This window comes from Megalobrama amblycephala, linkage group LG5, assembly GCF_018812025.1.
Source record: "Megalobrama amblycephala isolate DHTTF-2021 linkage group LG5, ASM1881202v1, whole genome shotgun sequence".
Lineage (NCBI taxonomy): Eukaryota > Metazoa > Chordata > Actinopteri > Cypriniformes > Xenocyprididae > Megalobrama > Megalobrama amblycephala.
This window is the reverse complement of record NC_063048.1, coordinates 28,914,617-28,927,896: the sequence shown is the minus strand read 5'-3', so window position 1 is coordinate 28,927,896 and position 13,280 is coordinate 28,914,617. Positions and strand designations below refer to the sequence as shown.

Here is a 13,280-nt window from a genome sequence, read left to right as displayed (position 1 = left end):
TAATATTGTCATAATTATGACTTAGTATCTCATAATTTCGACTTTTTGCGATAATTGTCATTTTATTTCGGAATTCTTTTTATTTCATAATTGACTTAGTATGTCATAATTTTGAGTTTATCACATAATTATGACTTAGTATGTCATAATTTTGACTTTTTATCTTACAATTATGACTCAGTATCTCATAAAATCAATATTTTATGTCATAATTATGACATTCTAATTATAATTCACCAAAGCATGATTTTTTAATGTGGCAGAAATTGGCTTCCATAGTTGTTCACATTTGTTAACAGGAAAGACCAGGTGGCGTCCAAACAGCAGAAGTCTGACCTTTAGAATTTCTTTTTGAATTTTTTAACAGTGAGTATAAAGCGATAAAGATGAGAAAGGTCATATTTATGCAAATCACGCAGCTCCTCAGCTCTTGTAATTCTTTTATGGGGTTTTGACAGATTGGTTATGAAGTGTGTGTAACACTCATAGTGTGTGGGTGCACTATTCCCCTCTCGTCTCATCTTGTCTCGCTCTCGTCTCATAGAACACAGCTAATAGACGTGCATAAAGGACGCAGCAGGTCTGTAGACAATGCTGGAGGATCATGGCACTGATCTAAATGACAAAGGTGCTGAAATGGGGCCGCGGTGGCAATGTCGAAGGTAGAACACAAGGGCCAGGCGTTGCTATGGCAGGGATGTAAGAGGAGGGGGGCATTGGGACAAAACAACAGGCATCTCAAATGGCAGGTGTCCGTTTGAAAAAGAGGGTTGAAAATAAGACTTTACTCAGTATTGGTCCATGTGTGTGCTTTTTATTTTCTGTACAGGAGTGCATGAATTCTGTCGCTTAATGGAAGTAGAATGAGTGACTGCAGTATATTAATAATATATCAGCAAGACAAAAGTTAAGTCATTAAAAAAGCTGTGGTTTAATTTTCTTCTTGGCATCACAAAATATATGCAGCCTTGACACAAAATCCATCATCGATTATGTGTGAATATGTAATATAAGCTTATACTTGAACTGCGGAAATATAATCTCATATTTTATAGTCTCTCTCTGGGTGTGAAGAGCTGTATGCATGTGCTGCAAACACAGGAGAGATATTGATATACATGATTGAATGCAAACTCAATTGACTGGAGGGAAAGGGTTGTACATGCACTTTGTGTGTATGTGTAAAGACACAAGAATGCAGAAGCGGCTCATGGTCCACTAAAACATTTATGTTAAATTGTGTTAAAGTGGCCCTAAAATCTATTTGGACCATAATGATAAAAATAAAAAGTTTGTGTTCAGAAATTAATACTTTTTTTCAGCAAAGATGCATTAAATTTACTAAAAGTGACAGTAAAGACATTTACATTGTTACAAAAAAAAATATTTTTAATAAATGGTGTTCTTTTCTATTCATTAAAGAATTGTAACTTAAGCACCAAATCAGCATATTAGAATGTTTTCTGAAGGATCATGTGACGCTGAAGACTGGAGTAACGATGCTGAAAATTCAGATTTGAATCAATTATATTTTAAAATCAATTATTTTATATTGTAATAATATTTCACAATATTACTGTATTTTTCATCAAATAAATGCAGCCTTGGTGAGCATAACAAATGTAAAAACAAAATCACTACCAACTCAAAACCTTTGAATTCTAGAGTGTTTAGACATTTTATGGTTGTCTAACAATGCAATTGCATATAAAGTGCTCAGCGTACATGAGTACACCCCCTTTGAAAAGTAACATTTTAAACAATATCTCAATGAACACAAAAACAATTTCCTGAATGTTGACAAGACTAAGTTTAATATAACATCTGTTTAACTTGTGACATGAAAGTAAGGTTAATAATATAACTTGGATTACACATTTTTCAGTTTTCCTCAAATTAGGGTGATGCAAAAATGAGTACACCCGACAACAAAAACCACTACATCTAGTACTTTGTATGGCCTCCATGATTTTTAATGACAGCACCAAGTCTTCTAGGCATGGAATGAACAAGTTGGCAACAATTTGCAACATCTATCTTTTTCCATTCTTCAAGAATGACCCCTTTTAGAGACTGGATGCTGGATGAAGAGTGATGCTCAACTTGTCTCTTCAGAATTCCCCATAGGTGTTCAATTGGGTTCAGATAACTGAATCACTTTCACCCTGTTCTTCTTCAGAAATCCAACAGTGGCCTTAGATGTGTGTTTAGGATCATTGTCATGTTGGAAAAGTGCATGACGACCAAGGGCACAGACTGATGGTAGCATCTTCCCTTCCAGTATAGAGCAGTACATCTGTGAATTCATGATGCCATCAATGAAATGCAGCTCGACACCAGCAGCACTCGTGCAGCTCCACATAAAGACACTGCCACCACCATGTTTCACTGTAGGCACCATGCATTTTTCTTTGTATTCCTCACCTTTGCGACACTATCCAGTTTCGAAGCCATCAGTTCCAAAAACATTTATCTTGGTCTCATCACTCCAGAGTATAGAGTCCCAGTAGTCTTCATCTTTGTCAGCATGGGCCCTGTCAAACTCTAGGCGGGCTTTTTTGTGCCTGGGCTTTAGGAGATGCTTCTTTCATGGACGGCACCCATGCATGCCATTCCTCTACAGTGTACGCCGTATTGTGTCACGGGAAATAGTCACCCCAGTTTGGCTTTCTACTGCTTTAGATAACTGCAGTGAACTTGCATGCTGATTTTCTTCAACCCTTCTCATCAGAAGACGCTCCTGTCGAGGTGTTAACTTCCATGGACGACCTGGACGTCTCTGTGAGATGGTTGCAGTTCCATCTTTTTAAAATTTTTGTACAACTTTTCCTACAGTATTCTGACTGATAAGTAAAGCTTTGCTGATCTTCTTGTAGCCTTCACCTTTCTGGTGTAAAGAAATTATTTTCTTTCTCAGGTCTTGTGACAGTTTTCTTCCATGTGGTGCCATTGCTGACAGCATGAAATGGGAAGGGGTTTTAACACCCTTTTATAGTCAACTGTCTGCTGGACACATGTGTAATGAATAATTAGACTTACCTGTGGTTCAATTCTTGTTGAAATTCTTGTTGAAATTTAGCATTGCTCCAGAGACTTTCAGTGGGGTGTACTCTTTTTTGCATCACTGTACCTGTGGTTACTCTAATAGGACATCTGTGTGAACTGAAAGGGAATTTACTTAATACATCCACTTAAAACCACATTGGGAGCAGTTATTACAAAAATAAGAAAAGTGAAGTTAGACCCACTAAAAAGTCTAGCATCATTTGTTTGCAGATGCAATGATGCAGATACAGAATGCAATGAAATCCACACATTTTAATTGTGGCTTAAATGTCCAAATACTCCTGGGGGCCACTGTTTTTTTACGATCAAGTAAAATTTTTTAAGTGTAATTTTTAAATTTTTCATAGTGCCAGATCTTTTTGTCACTAATGGAACCATCTGTTTCAAACTGTTTTCAAATGTGTAATCAATTTCCAAGTCAGATTGTAACAGTAGGTTAAGTGTTTGGAAACAGAACAATCACTTGAATTAACAGTAGTTGTGTGGGTGTACATTGATATGTGTGTGTGCTAGAACCGGGTTGAAACCCCCATTTGCCTTCAGAACTGCCTTAATTCTTCATGGCATAGACTCAACAAGGTGCTGGAAACATTCGTCAGAGATTTTGGTCCATATTGGCATGATAACATCACACAGTTGCTGCACATTTGTCGGCTGCAGATCCAGATCCATGATGCGAATCTCCATTCCACCACATCCCAAAGACGCTCTATTGGATTGATATCTGGTGACTGTGAAGGCCATTTGAGTGTAGTGAACTCATTGTCATGTTCAGGAAACCAGTTTGAGATGATTTGAGCTCTGTGACATGGCATGTTATCCTGCTGGAAGTAGCCGTCAGAAGATGTGGTCATAAAGGAAAATATCCTCCACCCCATTACACCACCATCAGCCTGAACCCTTGATACAAGAAAGGCTGGATCCGTGCTTTCATGTTGTTTATGCCAAATTCTGACCCTACCATCTGATGTCACAGCAGAAATAGAGACTCATCACTCCAGGCAGCATTTTTCCAATCTTCTATTGTGCAATCTCTTGGTGAGCCCGTGTGAATTGTAGCCTCGTTTTCCTGTTCTATAGCTGACAGGAGTGGCACCTGGTGTGTCTTCTGCTGCTGTAGCCCAACTGCTTCAAGGTTCGACGTGTTGTGCATTCAGAGATGCTCTTCTGCAGACCTTGGTTGTAACGAGTTGTTATTTGAGTTACTGTTGTCCTTCTTTCAGCTCAAACCAGTCTGGCCATTCTCCTCTGACCTCTGACCTCAACAAAGCATTTTCGCCCACAAAACTGCCGCTTACTGGAGATTTCGCTTTTTTTGGACCATTCTCTGTAAACCCTAGAGATGGTTGTGTGTGAAAATCCCAGATCAGCAGTTTCTGAAATACTCAGACCAGCCCATCTGGCACCAACAACCATGCCACATTCAAAGTCACTTAAATCAACTTTCTTCTCCATTCTGATGCTCAGTTTGAACTTCAGCAGATCGTCTTGACCATGTCTACATGCCTAAATGCATTAAGTTTCTGCCATGTGATTGGCTGATTAGATATTTGCGTTAATGAGCAGTTGAACAGGTGTACCAAATAAAGTGGCCAGTGAGTGTATTATGTGTTTTAATTGATTTGCAAAAATGTAGGAAACTTTTTGTAACATTAGGATTAGAAGTAGAGGATAGAAAATCAAACTTGTGTGCTCGAGTAGGAAATAAGATCGCTACTCAAACACAATGGCAGCAAAGCACATTTCCTGGAACCGTACAACCAGAGCTGCTGTTTGGTGATGCCCTGAGCTCAGTCGAGAAATATGACTCTTCTTCAAAACTTGCTGCACATCTGCCAGTATAATGAGTGCTGACTATGCAAACAAGCTTCATTGTAGTTCAGGAATATGCCACAGACCTCAATGCAGTACTAGAGGCAGTGCATGCCTGTGTGTGGTGTTAAATAAAGCCAAGAATAATGAATGAATAAGAGGCAGAAAGCTTTTTTTTGTGTGTGTGTATACAGTATGTAAGGTTGTGAGAAATGGGAAGAAACAGATGTAGGTGTATGTGGGTGTATCACTAATCGAGTGAATAGCTTGGGCCACTGGAACAAGCATCATTGAGACATATTAAATGCAAGGCCATGAAAACCGCAGATGGGGGCAGCATTTAATGGACTCCGACCAGGCAGGTCTGCTAAAGGTCTACTCGATACTAAAATCGCTCTCCCTTTAGTATGATAAAATCTCAGCACAGCACAGCTCACAGAATAAAACAACTTTATGGGATAACAAAAAAAAAATTGTTATCATTTACTCACCGTTATGATGTTTCAAACCTTTGTTGAATGTTTAAGCTGCTCTTTGTCATAAAGCAAGAGAATATGGTGACCACAAAGCCAGCACGAATGTTTGGCATTAAAATTCGGTCAGTTTTTAGCATATGATGCATATTCACTCTATGACAGTAGGTGGTGCTTCTGGACAAGCAGAAATACCACAGTTACAGGTACACAAAGCACTACGCAACTTTCAGTTTCTGATACTTTCACTGAGAATAAAGGGATTCAAACAATATTTACATGTTTGAATATACTTATACAATGCTTATTGGTTGGCCAGCATTTTTTGAAGTGGAAAAGAGATTAGCGCACCTCTCTACAAAAAAATCCATCACATTGATGCATGCGAATTTTCATGTCTGTATGAGAAAACGCATTAAAAGCCATTTATTCAAATTAAAATGTTTATCACATTTTCTCACCTAAAATGTATCTTAGTGTGAACAGGTTAACTAAGACTTTGCTAGTTTTATTTTAATTTCAGTGAGCAAAATCATTTTTATTTAGCTTTCAATTTAGTTCCCATTACTGCTTTTTCTGAATGTACAAGAGCAGCCTTTTTTTCCACAGAAAAAAAAAAAGTCGGAGTGGTCACACAGCAAAAAATGCTTTTCTTACTTAGATTTTTTGTCCTGTTTCCAGTCCAAGTATCTAAAAATTCTTAAATCAAGAAGCATTTTCTGGACAAGTAAAAATTATTGTCTTGTTTTCAGAAAAAAAAAAAAAAGAATAAAAAGAGTTTTTCCTTAAAGGTGCCCTAGATTCAGAAATTGAATTTACCTCGGCATAGTTAAATAACAAGAGTTCAGTACATGGAAAAGACATACAGTGAGTCTCAAACCCCATTGTTTCCTCCTTCTTATATAAATCTCATTTGTTTAAACGACCTCCAAAGAACAGGCGAATCTCAACATAACACCGACTGTTACGTAACAGTCGGGGTGTACGCCCCAATATTTGCATAATGCCAGCCCATGTTCCCAACATTATGAAAGGGATTACACAAGGGCAGCCAGTTAACGTCTGGAGCTGCACACAGCCTAATTATCAGACTAGGTAAGCAAGAACAACAGTGAAAAATGGCAGATGGAGCAATAATAACTGACATAATCCATGATAGCATGATATTTTTACTGATATTTGTAAATTGTCTTTCTAAAAGTTTCGTTAGCATGTTGCTAATGTATTGTTAAATGTGGTTAAAGTTACCATCGTTTCTTACTGTATTCACGGAGACAAGAGCCGTCGCTATTTTAATTTTTTAAATACTTGCAGTCTGTATTATGCATAAACACAACTTCATTCTTTATAAATCTCTCCAACAGTGTAGCATTAGCCGTTAGCCACGGAGGACAGCCTCAAATTCACTCAGAATAAAACGTTAACATCCAAATACTTTACTCACATAATTCGAAGCATGCATGACGAACATCTTGTAAAGATCCATTTGAGGGTTATATTAGCTGTGTGAACTTTGTAAATGCGCTGTAATATAATCGACAGCTCGTGTGGCAGGGAGCACGCGATTTAAGGGGGCGGCGCCGAGTGTAAATCAGTGCATTGTTAATGATGCCCCAAAATAGGCAGTTAAAAAAATTAATTTAAAAAATCTATGGGGTATTTTGAGCTGAAACTCCACAGACACATTCAGGAGACACCTTAGACTTATATTACATCTTATGAAAAAGCATTCTTGGGCACCTTTAAAACAAGCAAAATAATCTGCCAATGGGGTAAGCAAAATAATCTTGTTTTTCGGTTTGAAATAAGATTATTTAGCTTGTTTCAAGGGAAAAACTCACTTATTTTGACTTATTTTTTCTGAAAACAAGACAATAATTTTTACTTAACAAGAAAATGCTTCTTGATTTAAGAATGTTTAGATATTTGTACTAGAAACTAGACAAAAACTCAGCATTTTTTGCAGTGTATGGTCAGTGTATCTTTGCTTGGTATGGAAAAGAACAGCATTAACATTCTTCAAAATTCTTTTTTTGTTTTCCACAAGCTATCCCAAATTTAAATCCTGTTTACAGATCCCAGACTCCCACTTTCTGTCACTTCTGGTGATTGATAGGAAAGTTTGGATCATTCCATCTAGGAACGCACAGAATTTTCAGAAACAAGACTTTTTATGGAGTCCCCCAAGGCTATGTACTCGGTTTTATTAGCATAACGCTACAGAGACTCAGACAGCAAGACAAGACCTCTGCTAAACTGAGCAGTGAAGGGCCTTCAAGTGGACCACAAGTGCTGATGAAAAAAGGAAAGAGCGTGATTGGCAAAGGAGAGAAGAAGAAAAAAGCGTCTTTTTTACTCTACGAAATCACTCATCTTCATCATACTGCCTTTATCAAGCCGCTGGATGCTGCAAAGATAGAACTGACTTGAAAAAAGGCAGATTGTAAAAGCAGAAAGAAAAAAGGGTTGAAAGAGAAAAAGGGGAAAGGGGCCAATGCAGCATAATTAGCCCGAGCTGCTTGGTTACCTTCCAAACACAGCAAAGGATACTCTGAGCAGGAGAAGAGGCGGGGACAGAGAGAGAGAGAGAGAGATATGAAGGGGATGATTGCATTCCACACACACTTGAAGCTCAGTCTCCCTAGGAGACGCAGGATAGCAGCATGACACTGCAACAGCTACACTAGAGCAAAACTGTGCGATTTTTTGTGCCACACTGAGAGTGTGTGAGAGCCAGAGAGAAAGAGAAGTTTGCCAGTTAGCAGAGAGAGAAAAGTAACAGCAGGAGAACAGCAAAGTAAAAGATATCAAGAGGAACAAGAAAGAGACTGTGGGAGTGACAGGAGAGATGCGCGTGGGGATGAAGTGGGTTTGTCGGAGGAGTTGAGCCGTGCCGCTCACACGCACACACACGCACACACACTTCCAAAAGCTCAGGAAGGAGGAGAGAATGAAGAAACACTCGGCCCGAGTGGCCCCTCTCAGCTCCTATAGCGCCCAGGTGCTCACCTGCCCCATCTCTGAAGGTAAAACGCAATGCTTGTGTGTTTATCCATTACAAAATTGTCCCCAGAATTGAGAAAACCTTCCTTTGGAGATCTTCAGGGACATCCTTAAAGTTGTTCAAAAATGTTTTTTAAAGTTTGCTTTTAGTACTACTGTTAGAGTTTAAGTTAGTCTAGTAATTATAATTACTTAGCATGAAGTCTATGTATATCTCATTTAGATAACTGTGTGTTTGAGTAAAGAAAGAATGTGTACTTAAGAAAGGAAAAAAAGAGACATACTGTAGGTACAAATTGAAATTTAGCATGGTGTGAAATGTGTCGAGTGTGTGTGTTCATTTTCAGAGGTTTGTGTGTTTGCAACCAAGCAGAAAATGAGCCGTAATCTCACCTCAGCAGTTTATATCACATTTTCAGTATTAAATGACCGTTTATTTAATGATGTACTGTTTGTTTATTTAAGTATAATACAGGTTTCATGGTGCTGTGGTGTTTCAGATGTAACACTTTACATAAAGGTCTCATTTGTTAACATTAGTTAATGTATTAACCAACTTTAACAGTGAGCAATAAATATATTTTTAACAACATTTCATAATCTTTGTCAATGTTAGTTAATAAAAAATACAATTACTCCTGCATTTAGTTTTACTTCTTCATAAATACTTTTAGGTTAAAGGTACAAACAGGAGGCACATTAGCAGCAGTGTTTGTTTTCATTGTTAATCTACATTTATGCTGTACAGAATTTCTGTAAATTATTGTGGTTCATTGAAAATGTGTTTGGCTGTGCTTGTGTTTGGTTAAGCATTAAATAAAACAGTCCAGTCCTCAGAGATACTGTTCTAAAGATGTGGTTTTACCACACAATTAAGTCCATTAGGATGTCTGATTACTTTTCGTTGTGTTTTGGTGTTGACTGTGGTTGTAGCAGCATATAGCATTCAGGACAGTTGCATTATGGGATTGTGATGTTCCTGGTTGCAGTTTTTCCTGGTTATGCTGTTATGCAAATCTGAAGTAGTAGCTCAATTTACAATAACTGACATAGCTATTTGCTAATTTTTTTTTTTATTATTTTATTTATAGGTATTTATTATTTTAATAAATACCTATAAATGACTAATCCTTCTACAACTAGAAGTTCAGATTTAAATTAAAATAGAATGCCATGACACAAGTCATGACATGGTAATAATGAACGTTAGGGCTGCACAACGATTAATCGCGATTAATCGTTTGCAAAATAAAAGTCTGTGTTACGTAATATATGTGTGTGTTCTGTGTATATTAATTATGTATATATAAATACATGCACATACATGTATATATTTAAGAAAAAAAATATATTTATATATAAAATATTTAAATTTATACATGTATGTGCATGTATTTATATATACATAATTATTATACACAGAACGCACACATATATTATGTGAACACAGACTTTTATTTTGCAAACGATTAATCACGATTAATCGTTGTGCAGCCCTAATGAACGTATTTAAAAAAAATATTAAATCATCATGTCATTTTAAACCCAAGTCTTTTCTGAGGCTTTCAAGCATGAAAATGATGCAAAAAGACCATTCAGCTACTATTAATGTGGTAGTTTTTTTTTTTTTTTTTTTTGGACTGACATGAGGGTGAAAAAATTGTGAAATTGTGTTAACTATTCTTTTAAAAGTACAATATAATGAGGTCATATGAATTAATAAAGTAATAATTCTTAAAAAAAAAAAAAAAAAAAAAAAAACTATATTAGTTTTAGAGTCATTACTTGAGATATCATGTCAACAGCCAAACTGCTCATCATAAGTCAGTGTACCAATCCCTCCCCCAAATGCCTTGTTATAAAATTAGGCTTTAGAATCTGTAAAATAGCTGCAAAATAACAATAGTATTTTGTGCCGCGCTGTGGAAATATGTAGGGGTGGTAAACCAGAGATTTACCATTGATGTGACATTTCTGTGCCTCCGCATCTTGGACCTGCGGTTCCCTGGTATTGTTGGTTTCTGCAGGTTGTTAAGCTGTTCAGCCAAGCTATCCGCAGGATATAAAAAGTCTGTCAGTGTGGGTGCACACAGTGGGAGCCCTTTTTTCAGACCAAAATATGTCTAAAAATTTGTCAGGTACATTTTTTTTTTCTCTTTAAAAATGACATCATGTGAGTTAAGTTGTTGTTTAGCTTCAACTATGTCAGAAAACATCTGGAATCGCTCAACATCAGACGGGACAAAGGTGCTCATATCTGAAGTACATCTTAGGTTATATTAAAAGGTTAGTTCACCCAAAACTGAAAATACTGTCATTAATTACTCACCCTCATGTCACCCGTAAGGTGGCCGGCTCCTGTGTCAGCATCACACACATGCGTCGTCCTGCTCACTTGAACAGCCGCCCTCGACCAATACCGAGCCGGCGTTCGGATGTAGAACCTGGAAACGCTGAATGTAAACAAAGTCCCTTTAAAAGTCATTTCTCTCGGCGGCCATCTTTGAAACGCCTCTCGGGCATCCTGGGCATCGTGCCCTATCTCTTTGAATGGGGAAACATCAAATTCTCCAAAACTGTTCGCCAACCTTACAATTACATTTCATATTTGAAATCACCAATGAAATCTGACAACAGCTGTCTTATAAATGTTTTATCCAAACGCTCGAATCATGACAAAAAACTATATTTTTTAGGCTGGATCAAGCTAATGCGCATGCGCAGACCTAAATGCGTGTCTCTTCTGCCATGTTTCAGAGGCGCGCGTCTGACTGTTTCTATAGAAACCGGCGCTTCTAACGGCTGCTGCAGTGACGCGATGACTTTACCAGTCGGCGATTGGCTCTTATTTAGAAGGCGGGACTTATTCCGCCATATTGCGCGTTACACTTTCTCCCATTCAAAACAATACGAGTGACAGGTCTTGTGTTATTCTATAGTCTTTGATGTAAACAGTGTATGAGAATGACAGGAGAGAAGATATTGTTGAATAAAGTTGTTATTTTTGTTTTGTATTTGAGCACAAAAAGTATTCTCGTCGCTTGAACCACTGTAGTCATGTCGACTATTTTCATAACGTTTCGAATAGAGTTAGAACAGAAATTTTTAAAAGTTAAAAATCTTTAAAGTTAAAAACTATTTATATGTATTATTCTTTATATCATCTTTATATGTTTTATTCTAAAACTTTTATATTAAATAATCTTAAACAATTATCTAAATCTAAAACATTTTCAAGTTTTTATTTTCATTTTTGCAAATTTCATAAATGTCATAAAATGTTATTCAAAGAATGTCATTACATTTTCATATTTGATATTTTTATATAGCTTGTAGTTAAGCTGAACTAACCTTGCCTTGTCATTAAAGGTCAAATTCTTTGATATTTTAAGAGGCTTTTAGAGCAATCATGAGGGTCTTTATGATGTAATTTCCTGTTTTGTTCTTTTTTTTTTCTCTCTGCATGTTGTGCCATATGACCGTGATTGGTGGACAAATGTTGGTATATTCAAGTCGTATGCATGAATGACATTTTTTATTTATTTTTGAACATATAGGGCCCTATTTTAACAATCTAAGCACATGGTCTGAAGCGCATGTCCGAATCCTTTTTTGCTAGTTTAACGAACAGGCGCATGGTCCAAAAGGGTTGTACCTAGTCTCTTAATGAGTCATGGGTGTGTTTTGGGCTTAACATGCAATAAATCAGAGTGTCATCTCCCATTCCTTTTAAAAACCAGGTGGACTTGCACCATGGTGGATTGCTATTTACATGGCGGATTTTGCAAGCAGAAAGACTGAACATTCCCCAGAGAGAAATCCTTTTATTTTTAATATTTGTCATGTTTGTGTGCTGCTGCGCACTAACAAGCAGAGTGTCCACGTGTTGTGCACCTGCCTATAGGCGCATATTATTAACATGCCCTTTAAATAACAAAAAATAAATTGACTTTAGACTAGGTTTTTGTTGGTAAATGGCGTAGTCGTTTTCAGTTGCCTCAAAATAGCAACACGCCAACAATGCACCTGAACACACCTAGTTTTCAGACCATGGGTAAACAGATGGGCACGAGTGCATTTGCTATGTAAGTAATGTGACGCTGGACGTGAAAATGATAACTGCGTGGGGCTGAAACTAGCAAAAAACACTTGCGTCGTGTCTGGCGTCGCATTGCGCCAGGTGTATGATAGGGCCCAATATGTCAATGACTTAAACACATTAATGTAATACTTACAAAAGGTCCATTATAAAGGCTTTTCCCCCGTGTTTCAATCAGGGTGAGATCCATGGCTTTATAACAAGATCACAACAACAAAGTGGCTTTGTGTGTGTGTAGACGTGCTTGCTGACCCAGCACACTGCAAGTTAGTGACCATGGGCCAGCGCATGTCATCTTTTATTCCTGGTCTGGTGTAAATTGATCACTCTGAGTCTACAGCGGATCTTGGCTTTGTGATACTAGCATTCTTCCCCTCTGTTCAATCGCACATCACCACCCATTCACCACTGCTTTATGTATCTTTCTATGAAACGTTTTAGGTGGACGTTCATCTAACTTTTTTTTAAATGTTACTAATTGTTTCAGAATATTAAAAAAACATTCAAAAGTAAATGTTTGCAAAATGGTAAAATTAAATCTGTCTGGCTGTTCACCGACAAATAACCTTCAGCATACTGATGTGTAATGTTGTCAGTATGGCTTCTATGAAGGAGGTCATGACTGATGACAGACAGGATGTATTCTGATTGGCTGATGTTTTTGCGGGCACCCTGTGGTGTCGAGTTTCTGTGTATATCTCACTCTATCTGAATGGTCTCTGTGCTTCTCCATGACCCTGTGAAGCTATTTTTGACAGAGGCTTTGACTGTGCGACGAAGGCAGATTTTAAACGCTGTCCAGCATTAGTGCTTCACCTGCAGGTAAT

General features: G+C 37.5%; 1 protein-coding gene and 1 long non-coding RNA gene across 3 annotated transcripts in view; one reads left to right on the top strand and one right to left on the bottom strand.

Annotated features, from left to right (window-relative positions):
• LOC125269006 overlaps positions 1 to 10,865 on the bottom strand; it is a 28,806-nt gene extending 17,941 nt beyond the window's left edge. The window contains exons 1-2 of the long non-coding RNA XR_007185014.1: positions 10,684 to 10,865; positions 10,313 to 10,403 (exon numbers count right to left, since the gene is read on the bottom strand). This is a non-coding gene — a long non-coding RNA (uncharacterized LOC125269006). The remainder of the gene's footprint in view (positions 1 to 10,312; positions 10,404 to 10,683) is intronic.
• Positions 1 to 13,280, top strand: part of slc35f4 (solute carrier family 35 member F4) — a 41,547-nt gene that overhangs the window by 13,627 nt on the left and 14,640 nt on the right. Inside the window, exon 1 of one of the 2 annotated variants that reach the window (XM_048191699.1) lies at positions 7,814 to 8,377. The exons of the other annotated variant lie outside the window; for it this stretch is intronic. Coding sequence (XP_048047656.1) covers positions 8,302 to 8,377 — 76 coding nt within the window. The 5' untranslated portion in view covers positions 7,814 to 8,301. Of the gene's footprint in view, positions 1 to 7,813; positions 8,378 to 13,280 lie in introns of those variants that run through there. 2 annotated transcript variants of the gene reach the window in all.